Source organism: Grus americana, chromosome 4 (assembly GCF_028858705.1).
Source record: "Grus americana isolate bGruAme1 chromosome 4, bGruAme1.mat, whole genome shotgun sequence".
NCBI lineage: Eukaryota > Metazoa > Chordata > Aves > Gruiformes > Gruidae > Grus > Grus americana.
In genome coordinates this window covers 2,124,115-2,144,432 of record NC_072855.1, presented here as the reverse complement: position 1 = coordinate 2,144,432, position 20,318 = coordinate 2,124,115, and the positions used below count along the sequence as shown (strand labels likewise).

The 20,318-nt window shown below is 39.7% G+C and overlaps 1 protein-coding gene across 10 annotated transcripts in view; it reads right to left on the bottom strand.

The window, feature by feature from the left end:
- Nucleotides 1-20,318, bottom strand: part of ALMS1 (ALMS1 centrosome and basal body associated protein) — a 78,423-nt gene that overhangs the window by 20,409 nt on the left and 37,696 nt on the right. For 7 of the 10 annotated variants that reach the window (XM_054824244.1, XM_054824245.1, XM_054824248.1 and 4 more), the window contains exons 7-11: nt 17,406-18,641; nt 16,651-16,781; nt 7,037-8,783; nt 5,816-5,941; nt 3,886-4,056 (exon numbers count right to left, since the gene is read on the bottom strand). In XM_054824244.1, the coding sequence (XP_054680219.1) occupies nt 3,886-4,056; nt 5,816-5,941; nt 7,037-8,783; nt 16,651-16,781; nt 17,406-18,641 (3,411 nt within the window). The remainder of the gene's footprint in view (nt 1-3,885; nt 4,057-5,815; nt 5,942-7,036; nt 8,784-16,650; nt 16,782-17,405; nt 18,642-20,318) is intronic. The other 3 variants (XM_054824249.1, XM_054824247.1, XM_054824246.1) reach the window with 3 other exon arrangements.

Below are 20,318 nucleotides of genomic sequence, written 5' to 3'. Positions count from 1 at the left end.
GCAGCCACAGCTTCTCTGGGCAACCTGGGCCAGGGCCTCAGCACCCTCACAGGGAAGGATTTCTGCCTCACATCTCATCTCCATCTCCCCTCCTGCAGCTTCAGGCCATTCCCCTTGGCCTGTCACTCCCTGCCCTTTTCACCAGCGCTTCTCCAGCTTTCCTGTAGCCCCTTTAGATACTGGTAAGCTGCAATTAGGTCTCCCCAGAGCCTTCTCTTCTCCAGGCTAAACAACCCCAACTCTCTCAGCCTGTCTCCAAAGCAGAGGTGCTCCAGCCCTCTGATAATCCTCGTGGCCTCCTCTGGACTTACATAAATAATATTTTCTATCATATGCAACATGGAATCCAAGAGAATATTATATCCAACTGAATCTGAAGGAGGAATCTTGATACACCACAGGTATCACCACAGGTATACAACAACAGACGAAAATTTGGACTGAGCATTTATATTGTGGAAACTCCTAACAGGCAGCCACAACTCATTTTGCCTTTTATTCAGACAAATGCCCAGGAAGTACAAATGTCCCCTAAGGCTATGTCCGAACATTACCTCTTACCTAACTCAGAATAGCACTACATGTAAGACAGCCAATATAGCTGTCTTTACAGCTCCTAGAACCATCTCTGATAGCACACTGAGATGCAGCCCTGCTTTGCTTTCAAGCTCAGATGACACATTTTAGTTCACAGCAGCAGTGAAATCCCCCCAGAATACACTAACATCTGAAATTATAAAGGACTATATGCCAAAATCCAATTATAAACTTATTTGTAATAGACATACATTAAGTATGCATGCAGTATGTGCTAGCAGGAATATACTCCAAAATAATTTTAAAGCCTTTTGTAATATACTGTAAAAAAAAAAAAACAAACCCAACCAAATTTTAAAAAGTAAAAATGTGTCTCATGTTATGTTCTTTGTATAATGGGCTGAGTTATACGATGATCCATCAAGGCAGAAAGCAGGGATTATAGATGCTAGTGCCAGAAGGATTTCCCAAGTCTCTATGCTTACTGAAAGATATTCCCCATGCCATTTTAGCCAAGTATGTCATTTAAAGATGCCTTACAGAGAAGTAATGGCTTTAATATAAATTAAAAAGTCAATCCAAAAAAAAGAACAGTCCATTTACTAATGATAACAGCAGTGACTAGGTAACAGGGAGCTGTCAGCAAATGCATATCAAGCTCCATTAATGGCAGGAATCACGCTCACACTAGTTTTACTCTAGCTTTCAACATTTCTCTCAAATTTGGGGTTTTGTTTGTGTTTTTGTTGTTTTGTTTCCATGATTGTGATCTACTGATGAAAACAGAACTGGAAACCAGGTCTTCCTTTCTTCATTTGAGCAAGCTTTGCCACCAATTCAGCAAAAGGGTGGCAAGTCCCACAACCAAGCCTCTCCCTACCCCGGGAGGAAAATACCTTCAAGAAAATACCATCAAGAACCACAAGCTATGTTTTTATAAAGCCTCAATTCCACCTGGGAAAAAGTGATGCAAGTGATGCTCAGGAAGAGTTAACGACTGTGTGTATTCATACTGTAACACTGCCTCCCAAACCTTAATTTTAGTCACTTGTTTTGCTTACATTCTATACATCCCTTCCCTTCCCAACACACACACACTTCAGTGTAATGTCAAGATCATGAGTAGCATAACCAGACCCAGTCTCACTAACTCTGAAACTGGAGGAATTTGTCTTTCCATACAAGGTCAATGTTTATATACTCATGTAAGAGGATTCCTCCACATCCTCCTGAGAAATGAGATCAGGCTTGGGAATACTATGCAGAATTTTTGCTATTTCTGTATTTTTAAAAAATTACCAACAAAATGGAAGGAATGCAAACAGGCAAAAAATAAAAATAAATTTATATAGAGAAACTTTTTTAAAAAAATGCATAACTTGCATAATTTAAACTCTAGACAAGCTCTGTGGGTAGAGGTAATCTTTTATTAGACCATCTAAAAATATAGTTGAAGAAGTCAGAAGATTTTAGACATGCAAGCCTTTCTTCAGAAAGCTTGCTTAGATTTCCAGCTGTACTGGTTGGTTTAACAAAAGATTATTTCTACTTACAGTTCTTTTCTTGCCTGTGTCTTCAGACCATCACAGCTACAGAAAAATACTATTAGATAATTTTATATTAACACTTGTGTTCCCCTTTTATTTTTATCCAGGCTATTCAGCCAGACAGCTATCCATCGATTTCTGCTCCAACATGATATTTTGTTTGTTACTGAAGATTCTTTTTCCGAGAGCTCGCTTCTATACACACGCTCTTTCTTCAGCTCTACCGCCATGACCCAGCATTCTTCTTCTGAGTTACGGTGAATGAAGAAAAGCATTTTTCCATCATAACTCCACTTGTTTCTGTATCCTTACCTTTTATAAACACTCCCACAGAATTATTTCTTCCATTAGAAAAATGAGGTTATGACAACATTGTCTTTATTGTTGCATTAATTAAACTATTGGCCCTATGTACATTTACCAAAAAAAGTAAAATGAACGTAAAATAATGAGGTTCACTGTGTTGTATGCAATCATTCTAAATTATCTTCTGGAAATATCAAAAACTCTCCATTCTGAAGAGAAAATCTTCAAAGAAAACCCCTTCTAAAGTGAAGAATTAAAATCATCAGAAGGAATCCCTATCAATGCATCAGTACAGCTCTGGGGTGACCTTACCCCAGACATATTGAGCTGCCTGCTTCAAAAGGACAACAACAATCACCCTGAGGTACTCCATAAAAATCTGTTTCATTAAATGTCTTCATATAACAAGTTTACATGATACTAAGAAAAAAATCAATGGGCTCCCAAAAACTGTGTATATGTGACTGCCTAGAAGAGAGCAGGAACTCTCTAATTCAGAATCCATTACACTGTTCATACGTTTCAGGTCCCACCCCTCATTAACAGCCACAATTCTATTACCTCCTTGCAATTTGCTCACTCTTTGTTTAATATAGCACATGTTGCAAAATACTGTACTGTGCAATAAACAGCTTCCCCGAGGAATTAATAGCGGCATTTAGGAGAGATGGCAACTACTCAGCAATTTTCTGTTTGCAGTTACTTCTGCCCAGGAACAAGATGCAATTCTCAAACACAACAAAAATCCTCATCCCTACTCAGACTTGAGGAAGTTTATCAGCCACTCAAAATCACAAAATGAAGTTTTTGTACAAAGGAGTGTCCATCAGGACTAATTTTAGCTACTGTCATGAGATACAGTGTTAAAATCATTAGCGCAGCGTAATGTCATTTTGTCAGCATTCTCAACAAATAAAAGTCTTAAAATAGGTTACTATAGTAGTAAACCCTGACCTTCATACCTCAGAGCACCATCCAACAAGGTTAATAGAAGGGAGAAAGAAAGAGACATCAGTCAAATAAAATTAAAATTCATTTAAATACCAACATTACAGAGACACTTTACATGACATCACAAGACACCAGTGTATTTGTGGGCAGGAACACAACCCCAACCCAGTGTACACAGCCATCCCGCCTGCTTTTATTTACCAGGGAATTTCTGTCATTTTCTACAATTAAAGAAGACTTTGCACTTCACAAACTTAAGAGTACCTTAAAAAAGTGGGGGGAAAAAAACCACATAAACACACCCCACAAAACCCAAAATATCTTACAAAGGCTCCATGAGCACTGGGGCCACTGGAATGCTAGCAAACACTCAAATTTAAGTATTTGGGCAGGCAGGGAGAAGCAGAAAGACGGGGAAGAGAAAATGAGTCAAATTCAGCATCTTCAGGCAGATCATCAGCAATACTATCCTAAAACATAATTCTTTTGCTCTACTTCCATGTGTATGAAAACACACACAAAATTAAACACACACTTTAACTACCTGGGGAAGCTTCCAGTGGTATCATTTGCTCCTCAGTCCAGGCTAGCTTGGGCTTGGCCCTCTCACTATAGATTGCTTTTTTACGCTTCAGAGCCGTACTGTCTGGAGGATTATCATCCCTTAAACCAAGCACATTTGCTGGAAACCTTGGAGGAAGAGCATCATTTGACCCTGCAGAGAAAGAGAGCTACAATCATGAGCAAAAAGAGGAAGCAGGAAAAACAGATACAGAAATTTCACAACAAAGACAATGTCTGAAAGAAAGCCTGTTATCCAAGTACCAGTCTTTTCACCAACCAACAACCATGATCCCCAGTGAGCAGTTCTAGCGACTAATACAGCAACAGTAGGTATTGCGCCATATTGTTTTCCACGATCTTTGGTGACAAGGTTCTTCCCCAAGAGGGAGATAAAATTTACCTGTTCTACTAATGAGCAGAGAACACCATAAGAAAATGAGCATTAGACATGTCTGCTAGGAAGCCAGATACAGGACTTGGAATGTCCAGACTCCCTCCTGTTCACATTAAAATTCCAGACATTTTCACTGACTGAAGTAAATATCCATTTTCTGAGCTCAGAATAGCAATGGAGAAAAACTGAAAGACTACAGTAGGTCTGTATAACCTCTAAACAAGAATACAAGACAACAGCAGCAGAGTTCTTACTATCATATCGCTGTCCCTTAATGTTAGAAACCTAAAATGGCCCCTAACTGATTTATCGTCCTTGTCAACACCACCTGGTTACATTCAGCAGACTTACTCAACACAGTTTCCTTCAGCAACTACTTTTGAGCTAAGAATCCTAGCTGCAGCAGGGAGTTTAAAAAAACAAATTTATTTTTTAATTCTGCTGTACATTTTCTAGAATCTTGCACTGCTTTATATGCATATTGAATTTTTATATCTAGCATCATAGTTTCTGCAAAACAACAGACTCGCATCACATTTGTTTCTCTCGTTTTGACCATATTACGACAGACAGACTGGAAAAAGGTAATGAGCGGAGATGCATAAACAATTACAAGCACAATTTGTGGCTACAATGACTAACCTGTGCACTTACTGTCACTGTTGTATCAATCTACTCCCCTGGGGCACATCTGTCAGGAACTGGACATCTCTGTAATATTAGTTTTGTCTACAAATAACTTTGGACGTCAAAAAGCCCTGACTGAAAACAATCTGCACATAAAACCTATAACGCTTAAGTGATGCATTCTTTGCATATAGGAGAGAACTGGAAAATAACAGCAGGCAAAGCAAAAGAACTTGATGAATCACAGACCATCCTTTCCTCCAGTAAATGAGAAGTGTTTTTTACTGGGCGATGGGAGGACGTGGGGAGGAGATGAATATATATTTTAAACCACAGTTACAAATTACATTGTTTATAGAAACACTTTCCACACTGGAATCCCCCAACACAGAGGAAAGGAATTCACTACTGGGAAAGCTATTATCTGAAATGCATGTTGTATTATGCAGGTATTTCAGAAAGCACACATACCAAATTAAGAAAAAAAAGAGAGAGAATGTACATAAATAAGGGAACTAAAAAGAAGGAGAACTGGCAGAGATATGAAAGAGTCCAAACTGAATAGTAATTCCCAGAGGAAACCAAAGAATTATCAAGCTGTAAAACATTGAGCCTTCTTTCTTTTCACTTCCAGAATGGAATAATACTAACATCCCTTTCATCAAAGCAATTGAAACCATAGCCTTCAGTCAGGACTCATACATCTTGGTGTTACAAAGTGGTGTGAACACGTACAAAGACATTTTTTCTATTAAAATCAACACATTCATTCTAAATGGGTAGGACAGTAGAGCTCAACTGAGACAGTTCTGCATACAGAATAGATATGTTTTGATCCATGAACTACAACCATTATTTTGTGTTTGGAAGACCTAAGATAAATAAGTACCTGAGCGAGAGCTCTCAACACTGGTTTCTGACCCAGTTGGAGAAATTTTGGATCCTGCCTTTACATAAGGAACATAATACATGCCGGTACTTCCAGAAGGTTTATATGGCAGCAGTAAGGGCTGATCTGTGGGGATGGAAGGCAAAGTAATTAAAGAAGGCTTTAATACTGACTTCTTTAATCCTCCTCAGGATCCAAGGAGACTGCTGAAGATGTTCACTGTGGTAAATCTGGAGAGATAGCATATTCTTTAGGAAAAGAAACTGCAATTATTAATTGTTTAATTAATAACCACCCAATGGTTAGAAAGTTGACTGTGGCTTAACTAGAAAAAACGGCTTACCTACTCCGTATTAAACTGGTGACTAAGGTGACAAACATTGACTTAAAAAAAGATTACTCATATACCTACATAGCTCCCAGCTGATCCATGTTTAATGAAACAATTTTAAATGAGCATGAATATCTGTCAAGTCAATAAAAACAGTGTGCTGCCATCACAGTATTCCAGCAATTGTTTGGACCAGAACATCAGCTGACTTCTAATAGCAAAAAGGAGAAGCGATCAGATAGCTGAAGTATTTTTTGCACTCTGATACAACGAAGGAATCTGCACTCTCAATTCATACTATTTTAAACACCTTGAGAACAGAGATAGAAAGCCTGGAGCCCATGAAAAATTGAAAACTACACAAGTCTACACACGTAAGTAGTATAAGACACCACTGTGGGAAACTACTGTGCAACATCCACATCCCTCCACCAACAGATTTAAAAGCCCACCACATTTTCTATTTTATTCTATAGAAAACTGTGACGTGCATAGTCTCCTCTAAGCTCTTGTACTACCTTGAGTAGAGAGTAAATCAGTAATCAGCCATATCTCTTGATAAACTCTAAGAAGTGAACCAAATCAAATTATCTAGAAACAAAGGTCAGAAAATTTTCTCAAACCAGACTTGTACCCAACATATTCAGTTCCAGAAAAATCTGAATCGAACTACAACTGTATTTATACAACTCCCAACCCACAAGACTGTAGAGCCCAAGTTTAAGGGTTGGGTTTTTTCCACACATGAGCAACATTAAACATCAAAATCATTCAAGAATGTTACTTCCACCAAAAAAGCTGGGTTCGGTTTTGGGTTATAATACCTATAAATATCTTGAACTTGAATAGATGAAAGTCTACATATACATATAAGAGACTAATTTGCTCACCACCCTGCCTTGGGAAAGAGGAAATCTTGTTATGAGATGAAGTTGTATTGTTGGGAAGTTCATGTGCTTTCTGGAGAGATGATTGGTGGACAGCCTTTTCACAGTCTTGTGAATTAATATAAATTTCTGCTGAAAAGGTTGTTTTTTCAGGACTTTCTGTTGTTATCTGAGTGGTAGCATCAGAAGTACTTTTCCCAGTTTTTGGAGGAACTACAGAGTTGAAGATATTCTTCAGATTACACTCCCCTGCACCCAGAACAGTACCTTGTGGTCTCTCACTGCTTTGCAGAGGCAGCTCTTGCCCTGCTGTGCTTGTAACAGAGGAAGGCACTAGGCAGGGATCTGCTGAAGGCACTGCCAGTGGGAAGGATGAAGGTCTTTGATCTTCTGGAACAAAGTCAGCAGCTGATAATTTAGAAACAGCTTCTATTAAAGTTTCCGGAGTTTTTAAAGACACTGGTTGAGTATTAACTTCAGGCTTATCCCACGATCCCATCTCATTTTCAGTATTCAAGTCACTATGCAGCTCTGAGTTATTACACTTTGAGGAAAGAGTTATGTGGACACAAGACAGTACTTTCTTAGTTGGTGATGAAGGAGATACAGACGTGGTGGATAAAATCTCATCCATAGATGAATGGTGAGACATACTGATTTGCTCTCTCACAACCTTTTTCTGAATGAGAGGTACTTCATCAGAAAGACTTTTCTTCTCTTCTTCCAATAATGTAGTATGGCCCTTCAGCAGATCAGTTTGTACAGCTGGATCTGAACCTTCTAAGCTCTCACACAATTGGTTGTGTCCAGGTGGGCTGCTCTTCTCCTGCTGGTAAGAGCTTATAGAATAGGGTTCGTTAAATCTGCTCATTTCTTGACTGAATTTTATATTGCAGTCAAGCCCCACGAGTCTGGCACTACGCCTGCCCAATTCAGTCACATCTTGAGGTAGAACATCAGAATTTTTTGCACTAAGGGTCTGTCTCTTATCAGCATGGATGCTTACAGAATCCTGATCTGACAAACAGTCTGTTTCTTGATAAGCTCCAACTCTCTCACTGTCAGCAGAGACATGATGAAACCTGTCTTTCTCAGCAATAAAAGCAATCTCGTTAGATACTGAGCCAGCAAGCATTGGACTCGAAGGAGAACAGGTCTTAGATCTTTCCCAGCGTTGTCTGTCATGGCTCCGTTCCTCAGTGCTAGCTGAGTCCACCTCCAAAGGCATTATCCCATCAAGACCATCTCTTGTAAGACTGCTGCTGAGGACCATGGAAGTCAATGGTGACTGCAAACGTTTTCGGGATGAAAAGGTGATAGAAGTAATTTGCTTAGGCGTTTCGTCAGAACACTCTTCCATAGACAGCTTCTTCTGAGCTGGTAAATGGACTTCTGCTGCTGCAGACCTCATTGCATATGTGTCTCTCTCCTTCTGCATAGACGGGTGAAGTTCAACACCACCATCAGAATGACTAGTTGCAACTGTCTGATGTTGGGTGCAGATAGGTGTTTGAGCGGTACTCAAAGATTGAGACTGCGTATCCTTCAGCAGACAACTATCAGAAAGATCAGCTCTATATAATGGCATGACTTCTTGTAAGCTTGACTCTAAAAGCTCCTTAGTCTTGACTGCTTCTGTTTGTCTGTCAGTTTGAAATCTTTTGTCACTTGAAGTTTGGAAATGCTCTATGTCCTGTTCCTGATTATGGTTATACTCAGAAGCAGCTTCCAAACTGCATCCCCATGAATCCTGAAAAATACAGAGGAATTCACATAGGTTATGTGGATAACTTCCTGCTCTCACCAAAATCTGGAGTGCAGAATTCAAAGACAGACTAGTGCTGTCATTAATCAAAAGTCTGTCATCGTGAATGAGCACACGCTTCCTCTGGAACTCATCTGTTAATGGCACTAATTAAAAATTTGTCATATTTTAAGTGCCAGCAAATTAGCTAACGTGGTTTTGATGCTATAACAAACAGCAGCAGTGACATCTATAATAGAAACCTCTAGATTTGTGAACTATAAACAAACTATAAAGTTGTAACTCTGTTACTTAGGCTAAGTTGTAAATACCTCTCAACATCACTGGAAAACAATAAAAAATCCCTTTGTTCCTTTCTATCAGTTGACTTCATACACAGTTGGACATTTGTCATAAACCTAGTTCATAATGTACTAGGGATAATGACTATCTTTTGAATGAATATCTATTCACTATCTACATTCAAAGGGATTTAGAGAGACACAAAAATACCCTACTAAAACTTTGTGATTTCACTGATAATTTTGTTAATTAGAAATATAGCCAATTAGCCACACAAAGTCACAGAAACACTTAGGTTGGAAGAGACCTCTGGAAGTCTCTAGTCTGACCTCTTGCCCAAAGTAGGTCTAACTTCAACAGCAGAACAGGCTGGCTCAGGGCCTTGTCCCATCAAGTTTCAAAAATCTCCAAGGATGGAGATCTTGTATGCAACTTAACTACTTGTGATCTGTAAATTACTGATGAAAGGCGTCCCTTCAGAGCTCCATGAAAAAACAAAACAATGCAGAAACCCACGTTTACTTCCAGTTGTAAGTACTCAAACTTTAACCAAGTATGTGAAGTTCTGGCAGCCGCCAAGAAATCAGGTAGCAGACGCATGCTAAAACTCTTCTGGTTTGGACCAAACAACCTCCACACTATCCAAGCACTACAGTACATGACATTTTAGGGTTCAAGGGATACTTCTGCATCTGACATTTTGCTGTCACTACATGAAACAGATTTTGATATAAAAGGTTTTCCCTTGCACTTGAATTATTTGACTCTGGTGTTTATGAAGCAGAACTAAAATAAAAGGAACTCAGTTACATGGGAACAAGTGGGAAGAAAAGAAAACTGTTCTTTACAAAGCATAAGAAAATATTTAATTAAAAAGCTTTAATTTTCCATAATTGATATTTCTCTTTTCCCCTAAAACAAGTATGACAATTTCCCTCTCAGACAAGAGCTGTAATAAAGCTTTTTATTTTATGGTCACCACCCGCTGCTGACAATAATTAAAAAATGACTGAAAATAATCAGAGCTCTGATTTGCTCTTTAAGGTAAATGATAACTTGTAAAAACTTTCCAGTTCTTCAGTGTAGATCATTTTCATTCTCCCATTGAAACAGGTATGTTTGCCACAAATACTACTTTTTTGTTTGGAAAGCTGGTGACAGTGCTGCAAAAAAGAAAAGGTATTCCTAGCAACAGATGAGACACTAATCCCACCAAAACAAAGGAAGTTCAGTGTCAGTTGCCTTTGCCCATAAAATCTTTTGAAAAATAACTTACATTTACACCTTTGTCTGACCAGGCAAACAGTCCCACATCTGTATCACCCCCCAGTCCCAGAGCCACTATATTTAGGATTCTGCTATTTGACTACACATACTCAGGCATCTCTAGCATGTATTTTACACACTAGTATAAAATGCTGCATCTTAAATTACCTGCCTGCGGTCATTTAGGAAACTGAAACTAACAATTTACTTTAATACTAACTTCTGTCCTGGTTTCTTTGCCTGATTTTACTAATCATTCCCAATTTTCAGCATGCTCTCCAGTCCTCATTACTTCATCTTCTCCTGTACCTCAAGCCCCATTTCATCGTCAAAAAAAAGTCCCAACAGCAACAATCAACAGCAATTTATCATACCAGGTAAATAAAATTAAAGCTACATATGCTATAGGCCCTCAGCAGAATCAGTCAGAAAAAAAATCCACACCCTCCTCTCTGAGCATACTCAACAGATTAGGCAGCCGAAAGGCAACACCATTCATGAGGTGGATTACTGACACTGCAGTTCACTGGAAAACTCCCAGGGCTGCAGTCCCTGCTTGCTAAGGAACCTACACCTTCTTCTGGCATCTCAAACTGTAACCTGACTTCTCGACACACCTTTTGCAGACAAAGCACTAAATACAGAAATTAAAAGTATGAGGGGTTCAGCAAACGGCTCGTTACTTGCCAAGCCAAGTAGAAATAAATGTGTCTAAATACTTGATAGAGTTTGGATATTCCAAACTCTTCTTTCAACTCATCACAAACAACAGATACTAACAAAGCACATTCATTGTCTGCAGAGGTTTACTGAGAGCAACAAGACAGACAAGCAAAATGTGATCCTCTCTCTCTGACTGGCTCACCACCCTCATTTCTCTGCTTTCTGCAACTCCCCCGTGCGTGTGGAGGGAGCAGGAGGCAGGGATGGATGGACAGGACCTCTGCTTCCAAGACTTCTCTCATTACAGCAGAAGCTCCCAAATGCTGACAAGTGATCTTTGCGGCAACTTACCTGACTGTTGTAAGGAGAAGGTAGTTTGGAAGAAAAGAAATGCAAATACCTCTAGATCAAAGACCACACTACAAACAAGTGAATAAAACATCACACTGCCAGGTGCATGCAGAAAGCCTGTTACTCTAACAGCACAAAGAGCAAACCTTGCAAGTACAACTGGGAAAACCTTAAGTTACCACTCATGGTAATGTATCACTGTCAGAGTTGATCAAAACACTGCAACAGATTTTGCCCTGAAGCAAATTAAGACAACTACTCACCTGATGTGTTAACACTGCACCTCCGAGGGGCAATAACAGATCAACTGAAACACTAACCTTTGGAAGTAGCTGCATCAATTCTAGAGAAATGAACGTTTATCTACAGGCTGAGCTTCCCTTCACTTAGATACACGCTAACTAAAACAGGTATCATACAGTTAGTCCCATTCCTGACACAAAATACCACACCACGCTTCACACAACATGCAGTTCCTTCTTACATTATTTCACCCCAACTCTTTTTGACGGGTCAGTTTAGCATCAGAGGCAGAATCATGGTTAGTGAATACTGGAAATGGACAAAAGACAAATCATTTCATCAGCGTCCAAACTTTACATCAAAATCATTAGAGCTCATGTTAGCGTATGTTAAAGTATAGGCCACCAGCCTTCCAGAGAGAGAATTTAAGTGTGGACATCATTTTATTGATTTATCGATATCTACACTTACTTAAGTGTCATTAAAATTACAATACTTTCATTGAGGTGCAGGCAGGAAATCTGGGATAAAGGTACTGCCATGGAGATGCACCAGATAAGCTTATTTAAAATAAAAATAAAAATCTAGACCATACTTATTTTTTTCCTACTGATTGGAACAACTCTGGAAACAGCAGAGTATATTTTATTAATAAAGTGCAACACAGCTCCCTGGATGATTACATTCTCAGCAGCTACTTGGAATTCAGAAATAAAAATCAGTCAAAAACATTTTTGGTGTAAATCACAAAGTATAAACAAGTATTCCACAACAGATTTTCCATCCTTTCTACATTCCAGATATCATTAGCAGGAAAGCATCCCAGATATCATTTCAGCAAGGTCTGGATTATTATTCCAAAGCAGTACTTTCCTGTGGCCTTATCTAGTCTCAGCAAGTAAACTAGTTTATTTGGCTTCCTGCATTTCCTATAGCCATGAGGGACAACAAGGGACTGCAGAAGAATACCAGGACACACAGTGGTCCTGTTGCAGGGTAGGGGTGCTCCCCAGATCATCACTTTCCTAAACCACATACCAGTTCAAATGGCCTGAAGTAATACACAGCAACTCCTACTACTGAAAGCAAGCACAGAAGTTGCTATAAACTCATCTTCCCCAGCCTTTCACATGTTTTATTGTGCTTGTTATGTGTCATCTTTCCAAAAAAGATCTGTATGGCATATGATCCACAAGAAATTGCAGTGCAAATTTATAGCTACAACTCCGTGAACTTCCTGAAAAAGTGAGAAAGTACAAGGAGTGGAAAAATACAGCATATAGTGGAAGAATACAGTGTACAAAGGGAGAACACTCTTAGGTAAGAGATAGCTATTTAGCCCCATAAAAATACAGGTGGGGTAATAAGGTCCTCAGTTTAGAAGGAAAATTCTTAAGTTTAATATGCTGAAACTTTACTTACATCTAACAGCAATTCAAAACCCCTCAATCTCAACTGGGGGGACCACAACTAATGCACATGTACAAATGGCACAAGAAGGTTAAATTTGAAAGACAATGCTCCTGGAACAGAAGACCACCTACAAGTCTTCGGCTTTTCCTTGTTATCCTTGATATTCTTCTTATCCGGAAAGACCTTAATGATTTCAGTGGAAGAACAGCAGTTTTCTTAAAAATCCCAACATCATCTCATTCTATGGAATGTCTTGGCAACTCTCTGCCTCCCTTCATCACAAGCAAGCTTCTAGGAGAGTGCCAACAGTTTATCATAAGTTTCACAGGACCCATGTCTGGACAATGTGAAATGTAACTTATGCACATGTACAAAACATTTGCAGTTAATAAATCCATGGCCTTTCCCTCCTTTTCCTCCTAAAGAAGCCCAATGCACTGTATGTTCTCTTTCCATGAACAGCCAATTAAGACCTTTAGGAAGAGTGATTATCAAATGGAGTCAGTATGAAATTCAGAAAAAAAAAACCTCTATGTCAAAAGTTCCATGTTTACCCATCTATTCCAAAGCATTTCTGCCAAGTTTTAGTGTTTATTATAAAACATAACAGCATGAGTAGAGTATTTGCCTCCTTGTGTAATGGAAGAACTATAAAATCACCAGGAAGACTCCATGAATTGAGGGTACAGAAAAGAGATTCACTATGCAAGGTTTGTCAATTTTACAGAAGAGAAAACAAAGCAAATAAAATTCTGAGTTACACTCATGAGCATTGCTTGCTATTAGGGACACCTCTTCAAAGTTAAATTTTCGTATTGAATGCTCCCTTTTTTGGGGCACTATTCAGCTGAGCACTTGAGTATATGTTTGGAGCCCATTTATGTGCATATGTCCCAATCACCTCCTTAAACACTCTGCTCAGCTAGAACTTGAGAAATCATTATGATGCTTCCTTTTTAGAGCGTGTGTTTAACACATCACCAGTGACAAACAGCTATCAAACAGATATTCGACTATCTCAAGAGATGGAACAATCTTTAGAAGTAAAAGATCACTGAGAAGAAATCTCCCAAGCTGTCCTGCTCCTTCATTGCATTTTCTTTTCTTTTTATAGACAAGCTTCACACGCTTCCTGTGGGAAACAATAAAATATCACAGTGGTACATTTTATTTCTTGAGTTGTCGCCTATAAAAACGAGAAGCAGAGTCTAAAGTTTCTAAAAAGAACACCCATCATAAGCCTGCATCAGTAGTACTAAATAAAGATGACGGTCTGACGAAAGAATTGTTTGCATGAGTGCTAGGAACAGTTTGTCTTTCTCAGTCTTTAAAGTTTAGTAGAAGGAAAATATCTTTTCATAATGTTTGTTCCATTCTTTTTAAGTTAGCACATTGCCAGCTTTGCTCTATAAATTCAACAGGTATTTTATAGAACAGTTTCCATTAAATTTATAGCAGATTATTTTGTCAGCAATAAAACTGGCTGCAATTTTTTCAGTTAAATAGTTTTCAACAATCTGTATTTTTCAGTGACATATTGTTTTGCTTGGAGGGAAAAATACATTTATCTTAAGTAGTATAACAAAAAACCCCAGCCACCTTCATTCTGCAAATTCAAAACTATTTTTTATCTCACATTAGAGTCATTGTAGAACAAAAATATTTTCAAGAACAAAGTAGAAAGTGTTGTGTTGACCTAAAGCAATTTATTGGAATCTTGGTTTGCAAAACTATGATTAATTTTTTTCTTACTCTAAATTGGGATAAAACAATTCATAGCTGACACTGAATCATATAAAGATAAAATACTTGGTTCCAGTCTGTAACAAGTTCATGTTAAGGACAAAGCTGTGATTCTAACAAAATCTAAAAGTTGAGGAAAAAAGATAGCTTCAGGGCTTCTACTTTCTGATGAGCAGATTGAAGCAAAAATGTATTTATTTTTCTTTTTTAAAGAATTGTCTGAATTTCTAAAAACAAGTAAAAATCATTAAAATGTTTGGGTTTTTTTTCAGTCTCCCTAGTCAAAGATAACATCAAAACATGAATAACTGAGAATCTTAGTCTGATGTTTTCTGGAAGCTGATGTCTATATTATCTACACTGTTCATGCCCAAGGAACTATAAACACAAACACAGCCTACTCTTAAAACACTATTTTTCCTTCTTGCTGATGCAAGGCTTTTAATTAAAACAAACAAAACCCTACTGCTTTTCCTGGGAGGCAGGCAGTCTACAGAAAAGAAAAAAGAAAAAAAAAGAAAGCTATTGCTATAGCTAAGGGCATTTACCTGAAACACCAGATTTAGGACAAATAATGACTGTATTTTCAACTGTAATTTTTCTACATTCTCCTCAAACTGCTCCATTCTTTAGCTATGCCTAATCATCCACTCTCTCTTCCACCAACTCAGGGTTCTCTATCCCGCACACATGAATACATCATCCAACCACTTCTTGTTATACAAACATCTCCACATTTTTCCAGTCTGTTCTTTCAATCAAAATACCCTCTATGAATAGTGCCTATCTTGGGACACACAGACAGCCCCTAGAAATCATGACATAATTAGACCGGACACCAAACGAACGTTGAAAATAGATATTTAAAGTCAAACCAAAGGTAATATACTCCTGCTTAGACACATTCCAATTCAGATATACTGTATGTTAATACATGAACTAGAAACGTTCCAAAGTGCTGTCCCAAAAGAATATGCAAAAGATTAAAAAAATTCAATGTCAAGAAAAAGAGAGCTGTGAGAACTTATCTAGTCTATATCCTTGCCCCAAATCAGCATTAACTACACAGATTATTCTTGCCCAACTAACTACACTAACATTATTTTTGCCCAAACTCCTCTTAAAAACATACTATGATTAACACTCCACAATCATCATCTCATCATTCTTACCATTAAGGAGTTTCTTTTCTAATACAACTTCTTCCTCGCACTTGAAGCCCATTACCTTTGAGACAGCCAACGCAAAGGAGGAACAATTTACTCCCTTCTTCCCTGAAGCATCCTTTCAAAAATAAATATCACACTCCTTCGTAAACATTTCAGAACACATGGGAAGTAACACAACAGATAGTACTATCACCTAGATGACAGTGCATTGTACATCAAACTTCCACAGGAGGAGGAGTTTACAAGGCGGAATCAGCACATGCATAAGTATTTTGGGAAAAGCAGAACTCATTAAGCCAACGAAGAATCATGAGCTGTGCACACTTTCTCACCACACCACCACCAATTCTCCCATCACATCATCACTGACCACATCTCTCTCCTTCATACCTTCCTTCAGAACATCTTCAGTTGTGTGCCACCCCTCCCACCCAGGATATCTAACTACCTGGGGCAAATCAGAAACAAAAAACCAAAAAAAACCCCACAACAGCATGTGCCATGGCTGCTCTAAAACATACGTAGGAACTGACTAAGCCGAAACAAGCATCTCCACTAAACAGAGCTGTCATTAGTTTGCATCCCCCTCTCCCTGTCTAGCCACCAATCTTCAAAAATATCGCAGGAATATAATTCATCATTTTAAGATCACAAGCAAAACAGTAGCATTTATCCCAACTTCAGAAGTTTTCTCCGGAGCAGCTGGTTTGTCTCTTTTGTACCTTGGCTAGTACCGATTTCTTGGCGCTCAGAAGCAGCTCTGCCTTTATTTCCTTTATTCTTTGTTGGTCCTCTTCATTCAAGTCTGACACAGATTCCTGAGATCGGCTGGCCAGTTTTAGCTTCACCCATGCTAGACAAAGAATATAAAACAGAAAGCAGTTCCCTTTCCATTTTCTCACATCATGTATGATAAAAGTTTTATAACTTAAAATCAAAACTTTGCTATGCATTTCTAGCTACCATGACTGAAGGAACAAAGACCTCTATCAAATACCAGAGCTGACAGACTGACCGGGAATACAAAAATGGTTCTTTGGAACATTTCTTTGGAAAGACGGATCCAGGACCCATTGCCTGGTTCTGTCATCTTTACAGTCTCAGACTGAAGTCGACAGACACTCTTTCACACAATCCCTTCCCAAATTCTCAACCTAGCGCATGTCTGACAGCTATGTAGACAAAACACTTTCTCGTGTCAATATTAGGCAAAAGAAGGTACTCAAACTGGAAAAGTCCAATTCTATCATGCTACATAAGATGACTGAAAAACATCAATGATTTAAGCCTTGTCCCATTAAAGCTTATCATATATAATATAAACACCTTTAAAATCAGGGGAACAACCTCAGGTCCTCTTACGTCCATACCCCTTATTTCAAAGTAATTTCAAAGCAAACCCTTAAACATACACCTAAATAAAGATTTGCCATTCTAACTTAACACTTGATAAAACACAACTGAGACATGTTATTACCTCGTGCTTTCCCCTCCTCTTCATCTGCGCTCTTCAGCATTTGTGTTGTGTGTATCACAGGTGATCCATTTCTCAGAAGGTTTTTGATACGGGCAGCTAGTGAACTTCCACTGCTACTGTCATCACTCTCTTGCATGCCTCCTGCCTTATTTCTTGCTGCACCAGCTTTAGACAACATGCTCTGGAAGCCTTCTGAGACATCAGTGACGCTGCCTAGAGGCTCTGAGGAAGAAGGATTCCCCAACTCTGAAGTTCTTCCAGCACTGACTTCACTACTCCCATTGCTTTGTGCAAGACCCACAAAACCAAGTTGATTCCTGTCTGTAGTTACACTACTACAACCTTCTGGCTCAGACCTTCCTACAGATTTTCCTGTCCTAAACTCTTTGGTCATTTCCTTCATTGTCTCTTCACTATTGTGCAAGTTGACTTCAAAAGAATTTTCCCATCTTAAATTGCCCGTGTTATAATTCAGAAGCTTTACTGCTGACCCCTCTTCTCGCATACTTCTTCGGGTCTTAGTCTCATCCCATGATAGTATCTTCTGAAACTGAGGGATGGTGTCTTTTACTAACTTGGAATCTTTGGGGCCATCCTCCATTCTCATTGGCACTGGGGAAGACTCACCAGTTTCTCTAGAAGAGGCAGTGGAAAAGATAGGATCACCCCACCTGCCAGCTATATCCTCTGCCTCTGCCAAAAGCTTACGTATCTCTTGCAATGCACCTGATCCAGTCAAAGAATCACTTTCTTGACCCCTACTTGTCTTACTACCTACACTTGAAGTTTGTGATCCTCTGTCAACTTCCATTTCATTTTTAACTCCAGCCAAAGAACTGGCAGTCCCTCTCTGCGGGCTGCTATTCACATCTTTTGACTCATTTTTAACTAGCAGATCCTGAACACTTCTTGCAAGAAGCATGAGACCCTCTCTGTCAGAATGGCAGTCAGGTGAAATAGTCCACAGCTTCTGGTTTGGTTCAGCTGGTTTGGAGACAGCTGAACACTCTGCCTCCTGTCGTGTGGAAAGCGGAGCAGTTCTCTCCAGTTGGTGGCATGACATACTGCACTGACTCACTGGTTTGTCTCCAAAAGATCTTGAGAAGCGGGGAGAAGGTTCACGAGGTGACAGAATATCAGAGCCAACTTCTGAATTCATTGGTATAGACATACTGAGAGTGGAAGCACTAGAGTTAAAACTTGTTTGTGTAATTTCAACTGCTGACAGCAATTCACCTACAAGGAAACAGAAGATTCATCAAGTTTAGGGCTCCAGAAAACAGCTGCATCAGTAAAGACAACTTTTTCTTGTAGTAGAGAGTTTGTAAAGGGAGGGAAGAATTCAGATATTGGAAAAAATTAGGAAACTGTTTTTAGAATGACACTTGAACTAAGACTTCCATGAGAATTGTCTACTGAAAGAAATCTTTTAGATCATATTGGATAAATATAGAATATCAAAGAAACTGCAGAACTTGACTGAAATAACTCACTTTTATTTAAATGCTTAAACTAGATTTCAAATAAATGTTCTTCGATAAATGACACAGTGGTGCTTGAATGTCCAGATGAACAATTGGATTATAAATGTATCCCTGCAAGAAACAGAAGGGCAGTATTTCTTTGCCTCAGTCTTCACTGGCAATTGCTTGAGCCACACTGCCCAGGTCACAGAAGGCAGGGACTGGGAGAATGCAGAACTGCCCACTGTAGGAGAAGATCAGGTTCAAGAATATCTCAGGAACTTGAAGGTGCAGAAGTCCATGGGACCTGATGAGATGCATCCGCGGGTCTTGAGGGAACTGGCGGATGAACTGGCCAGGCCACTCTCCATGATATTTGAGAAGTCCTGGCAGTCTGGCAAAGTTCCCACCGACTGGAAAAGGGGAAATATAACCTCCATTTTCAAAAAGGGAAAAAAAGAAGACCCAGGGAACTACAGGCCAGTCAGTCTCACCTCTGAGCCTGGCAAGATCATGGAGCAGACCCTCCTGGAGACTATGCTCAGGCACATGGAAAATAAGGAGGTGATTGGCGACAGCCAACACGGCTTCACTAGGGGCAAATCGTGCCTGACAAACTTGGTGGCCTTCTATGATGGGGTTACAGCGTCAGTGGATAAGGGAAGGGCAACTGACGTCATCTACCTGGACTTGTGCAAGGCTTTTGACACTGTCCCGCACGACATCCTTGTCTCTAAATTGGAGAGACATGGATTCAATGGATGGACCACTTGGTGGATAAGGAATTGGCTGGATGGTCACACTCAAAGAGTTGTGGTCAATGGCTCAATGGAGAACGGTGATGAGTGGTGTTCCTCAGGGGTCAGTACTGGGACCGGCACTGTTCAACACCTTTGTCGGCAACATGGACAGTGGGATCGAGTGCACCCTCAGCAAGTCTGCCGACGACACCAAGTTGTGTGGCGTGGTCGACATGCTGGAGGAAAGGGATGCCATCCAGAGGGACCTGGACAGGCTTGAGAAGCGGGCCTGTGCAAACCACATGAAGTTCAACAAGACCAAGGGCAAGGTCCTGCACATGGGTCGGCGCAATCCCAAGCACAACTATAGGCTGGGTGAGGAATGGATTGAAAGCAGCCCTGAGGAGGAGGAGTTGGGGGTATTGACTGATGAGAAGCTCAACATGAGCTGGCAGTGTGCGCCTGCAGCCCAGAAAGCCAACCGTGTCCTGGGCTGCATCAAAAGAGGTGTGACCAGCAGGTCGAGGGACGTGATCCTGCACCTCTACTCAGCTCTGGTGAGACCCCACCTGGAGTACTGCGTCCAGCTCTGGGGGCCCCAGTACAAGAGAGACATGGAGCTGTTGGAGTGAGTCCAGAGGAGGCCACGAAGCTGATCAGAGGGATGGAGCACCTCTGCTATAAGGACAGGCTGAGAGAATTGGGATTGT